The sequence below is a fragment of the Marmota marmota genome, unplaced genomic scaffold, assembly GCF_001458135.2.
Source record: "Marmota marmota marmota unplaced genomic scaffold, marMar, whole genome shotgun sequence".
NCBI lineage: Eukaryota > Metazoa > Chordata > Mammalia > Rodentia > Sciuridae > Marmota > Marmota marmota.
In genome coordinates, this window is record NW_026000081.1 from 3874058 (window position 1) to 3891685 (window position 17628).

Below are 17628 nucleotides of genomic sequence, written 5' to 3' on the forward strand. Positions count from 1 at the left end.
GCATATTGTGTACTTTAAATATGTACAGTTTTTTAAAAGATGAGAAAAAATACAGTAAAGTGTTAGGATAGATGAATTACAGGGTGATATGTCTTTAGTGTTGCAATGTTTTTAAGTAATATTTTAGTATGATTTTAGAGGGAAAATGTTTGGTTGGTTGGGTGGTTTTGTTTGTTTGGCAGTGCTGGGGATCAAACCCAGGGCCTGATGCGTTGAACTATACCCCTAGCACTAAATGAATTTCTAACTAGACTTCCTGACAGGAACTTTTTCTCCTTATTTTAATTTGGTTCCATAGTTCTCTTATCATTTGGCATGGCATTAAAAAGGAAACAGCCAGGATGTTTACAGGCACCAGCATGCCTGTAATCCCAGCAGCTTGGGAGGCTGAGACAGGAGGATCACAAGTTCAAAGCCAGCCTCAGCAAAAGCAAGATGCTAATCAACTCAGTGAGACCCTGTCTCTAAATTTAAAAATAGGGCTGAGGATGTGACTCAGTGGTCAAGTACCCTGCCACCCAAAAAAAAGAAAGAAAAAAAAAAAAAAAAGCCCTTTGATGACTTTATCTCCTGAATTCAGGTTTGTAGATGATGTAGATGTATGTCAGAATGAATCATTATTTCATTGTATCCTGATAACAACTTTCTTAGTAGACAAGGAAGAGAAACTAAGCTCTTATAACTTCTAAGAGTCAAGAAAAATTCAAAAAACTTCCACTGAATAAAAGCTAGCTGAGTATCTTGACGCTAACCACGTGACCACAGAATACCATTATCCTGTTTTTTTATTGAAAATGACAATTTTTGCATTGTAGTTTAAGTTCCATACTTTTATAGGAATATTTTTTTCTATGTATGTCACCCATGATATCTACTAAATAAGAAAAGACAGTTATCAACCTGAAGCAAGTAGGTCCCTTGGGGTTTGTTGTTGTTGTTTGTTTATTCATTTTTGTTTTCTTTTTGGCTGCCTTGAACTTTTTTCTACTCATTAGTATCACTAAGTCGAGAGAATATTCCAAAAAATGCCCAAGTATTTTAGTTGCTTTCAAGAACTTTGGTTCCATCAAGTGATTTAGTGAAAAAAGAGATTGAAATTATGAGATAAAATGTAGCATAAAAGATTATATTCTACTTTTCCTGTTATTATCAATTACTGAGAGTAGACAATACTTTATTTTGTCTCTTCTAAGGTTATTTCCAGCTCAGTTATTGTTTGTTATTTATTTTGTCCCGTTTTCATTGTGATTTTTCTTTCTGCAGTTTTTGTGGTTCTTGGAACTTGTATTGCGGTACAACTTGGGACAAATCCTGATTGGATGTTTTTTTGTTGTTTTGCTGGGACATTCATGTTCTATTGTGCACACTGGCAAACATATGTTTCTGGGACATTACGATTTGGAATGTAAGTACACTTAATGACAATTTTGTTTTCACTTTCAAATATGGAGAATGTGGGTTGCTTATAGGTATTTGAGTATCAGGAGTTGATAAAATCACTATATTTGTTTAATAAATAAAATGTTTTAAAGCTATTATAGCTATTTTCTAATAGACTATCATATGTCCCCCTGTTACTTTTTAAAAAGGAAATATCAGAACCCCCCAATTATAATTTTAAAACTATGAAAATATGCTTCAAAAAAGCATATTTTAAAGCAATATGAAAAACCATAGCCCCTTTCTACTTGTTTCCATTTGTCTTCCTAGACAAACTCACTTTCCCCCCTACCATTATTCACCTTACTCACTGTTTTATTTTGCTATATAAAAATGTGTTTTCAGGAAATAAGATAGTTTCTGAGAGCAAAGAACAATATTCATCTCTAAATTTCATAGTTTAGTTAGGTTTATAGTTTTTTTTACATTGTGTTCTTTATGAATCTATAAAAATCTAAGCTCTTAATAATTCAGTTGACATAGTTGACATGAACACATCATATAATTTATTATTGCCAACAAATATACCTGAGAATTTAAAAATTAAATATAAACATCTTTTAAACTCCTAAAGAAAGAGTCTCTACCTGTTGATCAGTACTTTTCCATAAGTATTAATGAGTTAACCAGTTTTGGAACTTGGTTAATGATGGCACTCACCCATTGTTTTTTAATTAAGTATCACAGATCCTATTTACACCATTTAAGTTACACCATTCTTTTTTCATGGCATAGGATTCAAAGAGAAAAAGCCTTGAGAAAAGACTGTATACTTCATGAAATGTCAAAATAAAAATCTCTGATGGCAGATAACAAGAGAATATCTCAGTCTCAAAGATGAATCATTGATAGATTTTTTTTTTTAATTTTAGAACCTTAGTAAACTTAGTTTTTTAGACCTTGAAAAAGCCACAACATGGAGAAATTCAGTTGTTTACTACAAGTTCAGATGGTTTTTTTTCTTAAATTTATTTATTGAACTTATCATGTCCTTATGACAATAACTGAATACTTGCTAATTCTTTGGATGTTAACTATTTAAAAGAAATATCTTGGAATAATTTTAAAATAAAGAGGCCTAGAAAATGTGTTTAAGACCTATCTTAAGATGGAACCCTTATTTTTAGAGATGATAGCAGACATGTGTATCCGTTGTGAAAACTATGTCTGTGTATCCATCAGCAGTTTATAAAATGATTAGTGCTCAGAATAGATTGGAGAGGTTTGTTTGTATGTTTGTTTGGTTTGGTTTGGTTTTTGGTACTGGGTATTGAACTCAGGGACACTCACCACTGAGCCACATCTCCAGCCCTATTTGTGTTTTATTTAGAGACAGGGTCTCACTGAGTTGCTTAGCATTTCACTGTTGCTGAGGCTGACTCTGAACTCAGGATCATCCTGCCTCAGCCACTGAGATTACAGATGTGTGCCACTGAGCCCGACTGGAGAGTTCTTATATAAAAGAAACAGTAATTGAAAATATTTACAGTTTTTTCCTCAATATTGTTTTCATAATCTTTATTTATTTAAATAATATTTTCATAGTCTTTCTCTGCATTACATAAACCACTAAATATGTTAGATCTCTAAGATCATTTGGTTTTGCCTTAATTCAGTTTTAATTTGTAGTTTTTCTACTGTTTTCAGAAATGGCAAAATTTGTTATATCTGGATTTCACATAGTTGATGTTTTATTGGTTATTATCTCATAGTTAACCATTTTGTTTTTGTTTTTGGTATTGCAAATTGAATCTCATAGTTAACTTTGAAAGCTTATTTACCAACCCATCCTAATGTGTTCTCTTTCCCTTTTAAGTAATATAGCACCAATCATAATGATGTGGGAAGTTAAGGAAGGAGAAAATATTAACCATGAAAATAGTAGAAAAATAGGTTTGTAGGACTGATTTGATAGCACAGCTTTCTGTCTTCCGGTCTTAGAATTCCCCTTGTTCTGTTTTTCTGTGATGAAATTATGTATTTAGAGAATTGCAAACAGGTCCATATGGTTGGATCATAAGATACCTGCAGGAGATAAGCCTGGAAAGATCCAGAAAATCAGGGACCTTCTCTGCTCTGCCAAGAAATGTGGGCTTTTATCCCAAATCTGCAGGGAACTTTTGCAAGGCCTAAAGGTGCAAAATTACAAAATACCTTTTAGATAGTCAATCTGGCAACATGGCAGAGAGTAGAATGTGACAGAAAAAAAAAGAAGACTGGTTAGAAGACATCAGAATAATTAATATGAGGATAATGGAGCCTGAACTCACACAGCATCAGTGCTTTAGGGTGAGAAAGGAATAAGTAGGTTAGAGAAAGACTTAAGAGGTATAAACTGTAGGACATAGTCTCTGGGTGTAGGGAATAAATGAGAGCACAGATATTAATTAGAAAGACTCCTTAGGTGGTTGGATGGAAGGTAGAGTAAGGGACTACAGGAAAAGGAACTATTTAAAGGAAAGCTACTTAGGAAATGTGATGATTGTTAGACATCCAAATAGAATAACAGAAAACTTAGAGAGGAAGCTGAGAAAAAAGCCCATGAAAATTATTGAACAGCCAGAGTAGGAGGAATGCTGGAATGAAAAGCCAGAAGAGGGATGTATTTCAACAAAGAATAATGCCAAGTGCTGCCAAGACTCAAAATGAGGACAGAAAAAATACACAACGAATTTGGCAGCATGAGCCATCCATAGTAGTTTTTATGTAATGGTGGGATAGAAGCCAGAATGTAGTGAGTAGAATAACTAAATACAGTACCACTTATTACACAACATTTAATGATACTTAGAAATGTGTGGCTATGATAGGAAGAAGAGAGCTGTTGATTAGAGGACAGAATATAGGCTAAAAGGAAGGTTTTTAATTTCAGTGAAAAATTTTGAGTGAGCAGAAAAAGAGAGAGAAAATACTGAAAACGGAGAGAAGGAGCATTATTTATGGAGTGAGATAGCTGAAGATACAAAACCAAATGAGTTCTAGAGTAGCAGATAGAAAACAACACTGAATTTCTTTTTAAAATTAAAAGCAGGCTACAGCATTCATAGAAATATGCTGTGAGTGCTTTACATTTAAGGAGATATTTATAAAAATACCAATACAATGGAGGATTACAGAATACATAAATATATTCTAAAGACATCTTTATGCTTAAACTTTACCTGAAGTTTGTATGCATGGAAGAGAAAGTAAAAATTTTATTTTACTTATTAAAAAGGAGAGAAAATCAATTCTCATGTAGCTTGGGTAAAGAAATTTTTAAAAATCACTTTTTCTTACTCTTTCTTAGAGGAAAGTGAAAACTACTTTAAGAACATTAAGGAATCTTATTTTAGAATATTTTTGTTTCAGTTATTTTCATTTGATATTTATACACAATTGAAAAGAATCTTGAGGATTTTTTACGTACAATAGATTCTGGTTATTATGCTTTTAATAACCTTATGAAATAGAATGTTTACCAAATAAGAAGTTTTTGTTCTCCTTAATCTCTTTAATGTTAGTGTTTTAATTGCTAGAGTATAGTCATAGTATCTTGAATAGGATTTTAATTCATCCATAGCTAAATAATTTCCATTCAAAGTCTAGAATTGAGAAGGCAAATATGCTTTGAATACATCTTCCCTGAAATTATAAGCTATATTTTGTAGCACTTGCTCTGGTCACAGTTAAAAGCTGTCTTCTGCATAGAATTTTAGTACCTCTCACATCTCAGCAGACCCCTGTCTGCATGGTGCTCTTGGACTGAGCAAGTAGGGCCCTGACAGAAATGAGTACTGTTGGACTAGATCTCATTTAGCCTAGTTATGAAAGATTGGAGAGGGAAGTAAGGTTAGAGAACTTAATGGAAGCATGGGATTAGTAGAAGAAAATAAGCATTATGAGTTGAAGCTCTTTTATAATGAAATATTCTTAAAAATGATTATGAATTATAGGAAATGGGAGAGCTCACATTTACACACTTCAGTCCTAAACCCTCTATATCTAGATATTTTAAAATTTATAACTTGTATGTATAAAATCATTTTTATAAATACATGTTTAGAAACCCTAAGCAACCTTTAATAAAACTACACTTATATAAAATATGTATTAAAAAATCTTCCATACTGTAAAAGCAGAACTCTTGCTTAAATTATTATTTCAGGAAAAATACTCTCAATTATCTTTTTGAGAGAAAATAAAATTATAATAAATTGAAGTGAGTCCAGTGTATCTGGACTCAAACGTTATCATCAAATTATTTTGTATATGTGTCAGCTTAAACAAGGCTCAGAACTTTCATAAGCCTCATTTCCTAATTTGTAAAATAAGAGCTTTGGAGGAGATGATCTCTAAGCTTCTTTCTTCTTATAAAGTCTGAATCTACTAATTTTACAGATGTTATTTCTAGTGTTCTCATAATTACAATATTAATCTTCACGGTACATTTAATTTTTCAGTTCATGCCTCTAAGATTTCGTATTAGCTAAAAACCATGCCACCAAACATTTATTCCTATTTATGCAAATAACATCCCACTTTTTCTTTTCTATAGTTAATTCAAAAAATTAGTAAACTGTGTATTCTACTGGCAGTTTGATAAATATAGTTTATCTTTTTGTCCAAGTAATTTCTAAATAATTAATTGAAGACTTCCTTGTAATAAAAGACTTCCTTGTTGTTTTTTTATTTTATTTATTTTTATTTCTGTTTTATTTTTATTTTCTGTTTAAGAATTAGGAAACTTTGCTATCAAATACCTATATGGAATCTTCATATCTTTATGTGTTTAAGGTTCATCACATGAATTATTAAATACTGAAGATCTTCCTTTTAGTTTCTACTTTCCCTTTGCAAAGATTCATTCATTTTGACCCCTACTCTATCTACTTAATTTATCAATTATTACATATAATATTCTAAAACAGCCATTTGTATTAACGTAAGACCTAGATTGCAGCTTGTGCTCTCTGGTCATCAGGTAAAATTGGAGACATCTTTCTATGTCATTAGTATTTCTCATTCTTAATTTTGATTGATGTAGTTTTTATTTGAAGCCTGTTCTGTATTACTCTTTTTCTGTCACCACCTGTGTTCCAAAACTTGGGTAGTGATTGGACTGTTTTTCTTGTTGTTGTTTTTTAACACTAAAAGATTAATCCAGTGTAATAAAGAGTTATAATGCTGGTGTGGAATTCCCACAAGAAAAGGAGAAAAAAAAGAAAAGATTTTTCTACTAACAATTATCAAGGAATAGGATAAGGAAATAGCCAATTTGATTTTTGCTCTATCAACATCCAAGAAATCACTTGACTAAATTCTTTCCAACTTTTTCCACATACATCTGCCAATTTTTTGAAATAACAGAATTAGGAGTGTGATGAAGTTTGGGGCAGTAAAGGAGTACAAGGTTAGTGGTTTTTTTATCAAATGTGCAAAATAGATTATTCTCTGGAGTTTCTGTTTTGTTTGTTTGTTTGTTTTAAGAGAGGAAAGACATTAGAAATTTGGGGAAGATGATTAACATACTGACCAGTTCTCACAGAATGTCATTTAAATTACTTCATATCCCTCATTAAATAGTGAATTAGAACTAAAGCCAAATGCTTTTGTGTAATGTTAGGTATCTCTGAACATTGAGAATAAAAATGAAACTAGAGGCTGGGTATGTAACTGCTGTCTACAGGGAAGTCTAGATAAGTTCTGACACTGAAGGGACCTGTGTCACAGTGTAATTATTTGGCAAGTAGTATTGGCTATTCCGAGGTAACTGAGAGTTGACTGTTTTTAGGACCAATATTTCCTGCTGCCAACTTACAAATCATTTTTTTCAGTGTGTTAACAGTTTTAATTTTTTAAAACTTTTGTACTAATTTTATTTGGATAAGAAATATTTGTGTATGCATAAGGATGGTACAATAGAGTATAAATTGTATTCTTGAATCTTTAGGTGTCTTTATAAGGAAAATGCTATTTTGTTACCTGTTTTAGTAAGCCTTTTTAGCAAAAGCTCTGAATAAACTATTTTGAAATGTTTGTTTTCCTATGCATAGATTTGATGTTACAGAGTCCCAGATCCTAATTATAATATTCCAGCTCCTCACAGGAACCCTGGGGCCTTGGTTCTGGAACTTCACGGTAACTGCTAGAATATTCATGCTGTCTGATGAACAATGGTGTAATCTCAGTAAAGACGGCACCTTTGTCATGCACAGAATAATTAGAAAATTAAAAAATCTTTCTGGTAATATTTTACAAACAGATTATTATAGATCAAATAATTTAATACACAATAGGGCAATAAAAATCCACCTTATTAATATAACAAAGATTTTGAAAAGTCATTTCTGATGATTTGATGCTAACCCCAGTTCACTTTTCCATTTATTTATTATGCCTAATATTACTTTTACTCTACGTAATATTTTTTAAAACAAATACCTTTCCACCATTAGATAGATTTTGGGTTTGGGGGGTTTTATGTTTTTTTGGAATTTCTATTTTGAAAACAGAAGAAAAACAAGCAGAGTTTTTCTTAGACAAGTAAGTTCAGAAAACTCAATGTAGGAAAGATTCTGCTTATTAACTTCTTCAGCATATCCTTTAAGCATTCTGTTTCTTCAGCTTGGATTAACAATGATCTTGGTATTATAAAAAAAATTCTAGAAATTATTCTCATTTCTATTTGTTTTGTTTAATGTTTTCCTCCCTTAGTTGTGCTTTCAAATTAAATATCCTTAGCTCTTCATGTCACTATAGTCACCCTTTGAATACCTTCCTCTTTCATTTTTTTCTTTTAGCAATACATATTTCCCTAAAGAAATGTAGTTTATTGTTTTCCTTTCATATTAGAAATGTAATTTGGACCTTCAGACTTTTAGAAGTTCAAAAACATTTGTTAGGAAATATTTCCTCAGTAAAAAAAAAAAAAATCCAGAAGCCTACGCACTTTAGTGTGAAAGTTTATTTACAACTAAAAACAGAGTGCCTACATTCAATTTGTTTTGCATTTCAGAGAATGTTGAGGAATTGTCCATATGAAAATTTGACAGATCATTCCCACAATACAAAACTTCATTAGATTTTCTACATAAGTCCCTTGCTCCTCTAAAAAGAATTACAAGCACTTTAATAGGGATATTTTACATCTTTTGTCAAAATAACCTTGGTATATGAAGAATACTGAGAAGTACTATAGACGTCTAGGAGCAAAACCAAAACCATTTTTAATTGAATTTACAATGTATCTACATATTTATTTATGGGATTCACTCATAGGTAAAATAATTGGGCGTAGTTCAGTATGTGTCTTTATCCTCTCTTGACCCTTACTCTGTCTCTAGTACTTTCTCCAAAGACTTGTAGCTTTATGCTCATTAAGATCGCCTGGATTTATAATATTTTATCATGTTTTATTTTTTGTTGTTATGCTCACCAGTTTTCTTAATAAGATTAAGTCAGAATATTGACTTATTTATTTTTCTCCTGTTTATGATAACAAAATACCCTAATTTTTTTTCTAAGTTAATTTAACTTATTAGCATTTAAACTTTCTATTCACTACTGCCTGTTGTATTCTAACATCTTTGGTAAAATTGTGTTAGAATACAGAAGCATCATCCTGAAAGCATCATCTTAGCAATAGCAATTAAAAAAAAATTTGCCCCTGTTGATAGGCAGGCTAAAAAGTTAGGAGTTCCAACATTGCATAAGAACAGCACTCCCAATATCTTTGAAGTTTCTGCCTCTATTTTCTCTGTAACATTTGAAAAACTTTAATTTTTCTGACTTAATTTCTTCATGTATAAAACTATGATAGTATTCCCTACCTCCGAGGGTAGTTGTGAAGATGAGAAGTGTTAAATATGTAAATATGCTGGTGACTACAGTGCTTGGTACGTAGTCTTTGTTGTTGTTGTTGTTGTATTAATTCTAAGACCTATGTTAGTAACTCCCAGTAGCTTGCATATTTCTTCTAGAATTGAATATGATACAGATAGAATAAATTCATGATTCCTTGACTCCAAGGTTGTTAATAAATGGAGTGAACTCCACTTTGAGTTCTTGTTTCCAAAAGTGATGAGAATAGGCTGCCCCTTAGCTTAGATCTGCACTCTAATTCTTTTGTTCAATGACTTATTCCAGCTTTAGCCTATATTTTTCTCCATTTTCTCAAAGTTATTCAACAGATTTTTGCTTTTTAGTCTTCAAAAAATCTTATGATCCGCCGGACGTGGTGGTACACGCCTGTAATCCCAGCAGCTCCGGAGTCTGAGACAGGAGAATAGAGTTCAAAGCGAGCCTTAGCAATGACAAGGCACTAAGCAACTCAGTACGACCCTGTTTTTAAATAAAATACAAAATAGGGCTGGGGATGTGGCTTTGTGGTTGAGTGCTCCTGAGTTCAATCCCTAGCACCCAAAAAAAAAAAAAAAAAAAAAATCCTTATGACCCATAAAGTTATTCAAGTGGTGGGTATTACTGTTTTTAATAATTCAGCTTATTTTAAAAACAGACACTTAGATTTGTCTGTTTTCTCTATAAACATTTGAATTAAAAAGATCTAAGTACCACTCAGCTGTATGGATAATGTTATTTAATACCTGTCAAAGATTGTTGTCATTGCTAGTTTGTCCCTTATCAAGGATAGAAAATAAAATGTTGTAGGACAATATGATAAATTTCTAGGCTAGTCTTCCTTTCCGTCCACTAACACTTCACCCTACCCATAGTATTTCTAGTAAAGTATGTTATGAATGCCATGCTCTGCTTATTCATAAATTACCTGTAAATTCAGATCCATTTACAAATAAACAAATCTGTAGTTAATAGTAGTCTGAACCTTGAATTCATTTTCAGATGTCATCAAACTAATGAGTTTTTAAGCAGAAGCTCACAAGTCAAATTGTACCAACCAGGGTTTCTTTGACATTGTAAATTTATCCCTACTACATATTTTATGTTAACCAAACTAATAGTTAACCTAAATTATAACACAGTTGTGTTTATTATTTATAGCTTAACAGAAATTCTTTTGTGTATAAATTAACTGCAAGTGTATATTTAAAATGCTTATGTCACATGTAGAAGACAAATTGATTATCTTCTAATTTTTAGAGGGGGAGGACATTAAAACTTATGCAAAAACATGATTAAGATACTTATCAGCTCTCACAGAATATCATTTAAATACCTTCATCCTTCATTAAATAGTGAATTAGAATTCAAGCCAAGTGCATTTGCACATTTGTTAGCTGTATCTCCAAATACTGAGAAAACTAAGACTTGGAAAATAGTCAGGGGCTCATTGTATAGCTCAGTGGTAGAGCACCTGCCTACTCAATCCCCAGCACTGAGAAAAACAGAAATTTTCTTCAGTTTGCTAACGTAGATAGTTTGTAGTTGTTGCACCCTATGCCCTAAATACCACTTTTAAAGGCTAATTTGTACTTCTGATATGATCGCTGTCTTCAGTGAGATTTCTAAGCCACCTTCCTATGGTGATGAATGTCCCCTGAGATCCTCCCTTCAACTGAAGAGATTAGGTGTTCCTTGTTTAGAAGTTGAAATTACTCTTTCATTTAAGGACAGTTTGTTCTCTCTACATCTTAATCAGCAGATCATTAGAGTGTTGTTTTAAGGAATGATTGATCTTAGAAGTTTGATCTTCAAGGTTATTTTGACCTTGGACTGCCATACTTAACAGCCTCCCCATTAAAATAATGGGAGCGCTCTCAGATCTCACAGCTGGTTTGCTTTTTACCTTTTTTATCCTTGTGATAGCCATCAGAACCAAAACAATGTTCATTTCTGGCTTCTTGTAATTTAAGTATGTTCTGACCAAAATTTTAATTACGGGTTGTCCACAGCCATTGAAGGAATTCTTTTTGTCCTTTTACAGCTTACATTAAATTTAAGTAGAAGTAGGAAATTATTTAAAGCAATACCAGTCAAGATGTTCAGACATCTTCATAGGTAAAGAAAATTATGCTTTCTCCCTCCAAAATTTTATGCTGTAGAAATCTAATGCTGCAGATAAGAGACCTATTTGTTTTTAAATCACAGTTGTTTGGGGGTGCACATGCCCCTTATGTCTTTTTTTTTTTTTTTTTTAATCCTTATGTTTTGAAGAGCTTTTTTTTTTTTCTTCTTTGTTGTAGTGGGGGTCAGTTTCTTTGATTTTTTTTTTTTCTTTTTCTTTTTGATTTTCAACAATATCCCAACACTTGGGAATATTATCACCCATGGTTCTCCATTTTTAAAAAAATGTTTTTTCACTTGTAGATGGACACAATATCTTTATTTTATTTGTTCATTTTTATGTGGTGCTGAGGATCGAACCCAGTGCCTCACACATGCCAGGCGAGCGCTCTACCACTGAGCCAAAACCCCAGCCTGGTCTCGATTTTTTAAACAGTAAGAATAAAAGGAAGTGAATACAGAAATTCCAAATTCCTACCTATATATATTCATCTTTCTACATGTCTTTCCCACATGGCCAAAAAGATTAAAATGAACCTGTTCCTAATAAGCAATCCACTAAACCGAGCCCACACTGAGAGATTTCTTAGTGGACAGATGGCAAAAGGGACTGTCATGTTACTAATTCTCTTCTAAACAGAATCATTAGGTCTTCTATTTATCATTTCTGCTACCTGTCTCAGCTAACTTCAGTCCTCATCCCTGGAAATAGCTTTGTACTGCACTCTTTTTCATTCTTAGTCAAGATTAATGGTACACTTCAGAAGTGATGATAGGCAGTTCTCCTATTCAGAGCAAAGATCTCAGCCTGGAGTTCAGAGGATTACTCTCAATAAGATAAGCAAATAGGAAAAAAATATTCCTAACTGTCTACTGACTGGTAAGTTTTCCTTGGCCCCCTTTCCTACCATTAAAACATTTTGAACTAAATATAATGACAGTGTCTGAATAATTTATAAAATTCTGTCTCCCAAAATTTGAAACATGCTAGTCCACAAATCTTTCCCTAAGAATCCCAATTTGAGACTTTGTGAAGATCTTTTCTCTTTTATATTCATATCCACAGTACAAAGATTAATTGCATAAGGTTCCCTCCATTTTTATTTTGTAATTCTATACTTCTGGCCCTTCCCCTTCCAAAAGGCTACTTCATATGTCCAGAAAAAATGTTCTAAGATGTCTGCCCTTCTCCACCCAAGACAGAATCGATCATCTTTGACACCTACCTGCTTAGTCTCCTGAGTCTGCTCCTGAGTGTAATTTCCCTTATTGGCAACACCACTCACCAGGTCAGCTCTACAGATTCTTTTTAGCCTAATTCAATCCACTTTTTTTTTTCAATAAGTGTGTATAACAAGATAACTACATCACTATTTGTTTGCAGCTGAATAAGATTCTATTTAAAAATATTTTTGATCAAATAAAGATAATTTTTTTGGTTTTTGTTGTTCTTGTTGTTTTAGTTTCAAGAGACTGGTTTCAACCCAGCTATCTTTCATGGGCATTAAAGCTTACATATCTTAAGCTCACATTATAGGTTATCTGCTTTAAGTATTAATTTTAGAAATGGGGGCTCTATTCGGTGGAAACTGAACCCCCTTGTTGTTGATACAAACTTTTCTTAGACTGATTATTTTTAGTAACTAAATTATTTGCTCAATTGAAAAACACACTATAAAAAGGTATACAGTGAAAAGTATCCTTCTCATCCTTACCTCTCAGCTGCCTAGTTCCTACACTGTCCTCCCTTATAATAGGTAACCACCCTAATAGGTAATGTATTCTCCTAGAAATGTTTTATGCATCTACTGGTAAAATATAAAAGAATATTAATTTTTTCCCTTTTTGACACAAAAAGTAGTCTCATACATTCTGCAACTTTCTTTCACTTAATACATTTGCTATTTTTCCATATAGATATTTAGGGAGCTACTCTTCTCCATTCTCTTTAAGGGCTACAAAATATTCCATTGTATGGAAGTATTATAATTTATATAACCACTCCTGCATTGATTTTTTTTTTAAAAAAATTGCTACTATAAAATCTGTAGTGAATAACCATGGTTATAAACAAGCATATCTGTAGGATAAATTCTAAACACTAGAAAGCATTTGGATCCAGCAATCTAAGAATGATACCAAGATTATATACAGTGCTAGTCTACCTAAGGAAAGGACACCAGCATATGTTTTGCTTCTCAACTGTTTTGCCCACATTCTGTTTTGTTTTGTTTTGTTTTTCCCCAGACTTTCAGGCTTCTAATTTCTACTGCCCTCTTTTTGCACCAGGTTTATTTCTTCTTGACTATAAGATCATTTTCAGCAATCCTAAAGCCACTTCTTGGCTGCTTTCAGTATCTTCTTTCCAGAAATGTGAAGGTAGTTAACCTAGTGAGAATAAGAATTTGAGAATTGGATGAAAGGGTTTTTTGTTTTGTTTTGTTTTTTACATTCACAACATGGCAAGCATTAAATGAATGTATCTAAAGAACAGTATGTTTTTTTAAGGTCTCAGTGATTTGTTACTTTAGTTAAAGCTCACCATTTTTTCATTTGATACTACAAAGCACTTAAGATTTTATATCGTATACCCATGCAATATAATCCTCTGCTTGATACTCAAAACTTAATACATGTATACTTTTTTTTTTTTTTTTTTTTGGTGGGAAAGGTTAAACTACAGTTAAATAAATCCAGCTTCAGTAATTTACTGAGTCAGAAATTTCCTTTGGAAAGGAGGGGTTTTTATTGCTCTGTGAAATTTATCAAGTTAAATTAAGACTCTGGATTTTATGATTTTGCTCATAACAAATTTTGATGCCTCCTTTTCACCTTTCCTCAATATTTGAGTTTTTTTTTTCTATTGTGCATGATAGAGGAATGCTGCTATGGTTGCAAGTAATTAACATGAAATTGTTTTGAGTAATTATGCTTTTTTGGCTTTTTGTACCTAATCAGAATTGATGTGACTGAAGTGCAAATCTTCATAATAATCATGCATTTGCTGGCAGTGATTGGAGGACCACCTTTTTGGCAATCTATGGTAACTTTGTTCACATTGTATATCCCATGTGATGCATGCTGTCTTTGCTTGTGTTTTCTAATATGGGATAATTCATTAAAGGGTAATGTCTAAAATATTTTTTCTGAAAATTAGAAATCCCAGCAAACAGTAGGACACATACTTCTCTTGAGGGCAGGATGAATTTTGCTACTTGGAGTTATATAGGACATTAGGTCTATTCCAAGGTTTTATTTTTGAAGGCCTGTAAGAATCTGAATCATTATTGTCATCCATTTTACATATTAGGAAAGACCAGGTAATGTAACAGGTTAACCAGTGACAAGATTAAATTGCACATTTTGTTTTGCTGAACTATGTCAGTCCACTAGTTTTTCTGCATGCCATGTGCTTAAAGCCACATAACAAATTTAGGAATGTAAATTAACTCTGCCTCAGAAAAAAAGATAAATACTTATTGAATGAAGTTAGTGATACAGGATTAACAAACTATGACCTTGATTTTCAGGTTGACCAGAAATACAAATTCTTTATGAGAACCTCAGATAGGGAATATAATACCAGGGCAAAGGACACAAACTCTGAAATCAAGCTACCCTTATTTGATCCAGGCTCCACTGCCTACTGTGTGAAATTAATCTATTATATAACTGTCTATGGCTTAGTTTCTTCCTATGCAAAATGAGGACAATAATAGTAGTCTTCTCATAAAGTTATTTTGTGGGTTGAATAGTTAATGTGTGTTAAACACTTAAAATAGTGCCTACCAAATAGGAATCATTGAATGAAAGCTGATACTGCTCCTACAGTCTATAGTCTGCTGGATTTGGGTCAAAGTAGTTTGTACTCCCTGATCCTCAGTTAATTGCTGGTTACCACTACCCGCCTTCAGAGTACAGTGTCATTTATTTGCTATAATCTTACTAAAAATCTTACTAAGCCTAAATGAACATAATTCTTTTTTTTTAATTTGTTTTTAGTTGTAGATGGACACAATACCTTAATTTTTATTTATTTTTATGTGGTGCTGAGGATCGAGCCCAGTGTCTCACATGTGCAAGGCAAGCACTCTGCGGCTGAGCCACAATCCCAGCCCTGAACATAATTCTTAAAAATAAGATTACTTTTAAAATATAAGGGAAAATACAGTGAAAAAGATTTTTCCTTACTTAACTCATTTATGCAAGTAAATGAGGGGCTTCAGGAAGTGTAACTGACACATTTCCTTAATTATTAATTGCCAGAAATTATTTAATGCCTTTGTTGGAAGTTTTCTGTAGATTTAAGACTGAAATGGAATTCCCACGCCAAGCAATCCAAACACAATTAATGAGGTTAGTTGCAGCAGGAAAACGGATTCCCAAACTCCTCTTCTGTTAGCTTCATTAGTGCTTCTGCTAGCATCATTCAACTCAAAGGGAAGGACCTGACTTCTGTAGTGGTATTTGAGGTTGGTGAAATGTTTTGCGTTCTTTGAGCAATTCTCAACACAGACTTCCAAATTGACCTCTGACCACTCCTCAGATTGAGTATCTAAAATGCTTGGGACCTGAAGGGTTTCAGATTTTGGATTATTTTGGATTTACCAAATATTTGCATAGACTCAAGCAGTTGAGCATCCCTAATCAAAAAAGAAAATCTCAACTGCTTCAAAATCCAAAACTTTTTGAGCATTAAGTTTTAGATATTATGGTTAAGAATTTTCAACCTGTATTACTGCTTTTTTCTTTTCTTTTTCTTGGCTTGTGAGTTCTTTACTAAATATACTTTTTTAAATGCATTATGTTAGCTCAGGAACAGTTACTACATGTAGTGTATTTTATGTGCCAAAACAGAGAAAAAGTATTTATTTAGGGTTCAGTTGTGAGATTTTCATCTCTTGAGATTGAGGCAATAAAATTGCTTTCCAAATTCTCATTAAATTAAAGGGCTTTTACTTATATTTAGAAGGCAAATTTATGGTAAAAGCAAATAAAAAAGTACAAATATCTTCATAAAGTTGATTCCAGAAGATCAGCTATTTTGCGAAGGTAAGCAGTTTACATCTACTGTATTTGGATTGCCTATTTCTTGCTGCTTTTTTGTCCAAAAAGATGGGTTTTTATTAAAATTTGTTATTTACTTTTTGTTTGGTTTGGGTTTTGTTTTTTAAAGGAAAGAAGTTGTTTTCATGAACAAAAGTTAGTACTTTGTTTATGCATTGCAAGAAACAAAAAAAAAATCATATATTCTGTATATTACTTCCCAAAAGAATATTTCCTTTTGGAAAGTCTTAGAACTATCTTGTACATCTCATCCTTTGAGAAAGAGAGGAAGGGAGAGAAAGAGAGAATCCTCACTTTGGAAAAGAACCACATACAATCCACTCATGGTTACTTTCACTGATTTTGATTCTCCTAAATGTAGTAGTTGATTAAATATGCAGTAAACCTTTTGGAATTCAGTTTAAGCAACTGGATTCTACTACAAATGAAGGTTCGGGATCATTTGGTAGGACCAAAGACTTGATAATGTAGTATAAATTATTTGTTTCTCATTCTTGTACTAAAAAATTAAAAGTACCGTTCCACTTAAATAATTCAGACATAGTAATTTTTCTTAAACAATTATGTTAACATTTACTGTATTTGGTGAAACTCACTAACATTAAAATGATTTACAAACAGGCATTACCACATTCTTTGGGAAAAAGTATCTAATTGTAAAATGATGCTTTCTCTATTTTTACTGAAATCTACAAAACCTACAAGAACATTTTATTATAAGGAAACAAGTTTATAAGTTAATAACTGACAATAATCTGCAATAATCCAAATTGTCAAACTAAAACACTTCCATGTCCATTGTAATCTGTTAAAGGTGCTGAAAATTTAAGTTTTGTTTTTATTTTAATGTCTAACCTTTTTAAAAACAAATTACTGCTGGTTTGGAAGCGAACGCCCTTAATCCCAGCCGCTGGGGAGGCTGAGGCAGAAGGATCAAAAGTTCAAAGTCAGCCTCAGCAAAAGTGAGGCGCTAAGTTACTCAATGAGACCCTGTTTCTAAATAAAATTCAAAATAGGGCTGGGGATGTGGCTCAGTGGTTGAATGCCCCTGAGTTCAATCCCCAGTACTCCCCACCAAATGAATTACATTTAATTCATATTATTTGGGTGTATTATTTTCTGTCATGAGTCCAGAGAATTTTCCCCTGGCTATGGAAA

General features: G+C 32.5%; 1 protein-coding gene across 5 annotated transcripts in view; it reads left to right on the top strand.

The window, feature by feature from the left end:
• The window catches only part of Cept1 (choline/ethanolamine phosphotransferase 1), a 38229-nt gene that overhangs the window by 15250 nt on the left and 5351 nt on the right, over window positions 1–17628 (top strand). For 4 of the 5 annotated variants that reach the window (XM_015505067.2, XM_048815148.1, XM_048815149.1 and 1 more), the window contains 2 exons: window positions 1264–1405; window positions 14362–14446. In XM_015505067.2, coding sequence (XP_015360553.1) covers window positions 1264–1405; window positions 14362–14446 — 227 coding nt within the window. Of the gene's footprint in view, window positions 1–1263; window positions 1406–7475; window positions 7561–14361; window positions 14447–17628 lie in introns of all 5 variants that reach the window. The other variant, XM_015505065.2, reaches the window with a different exon arrangement.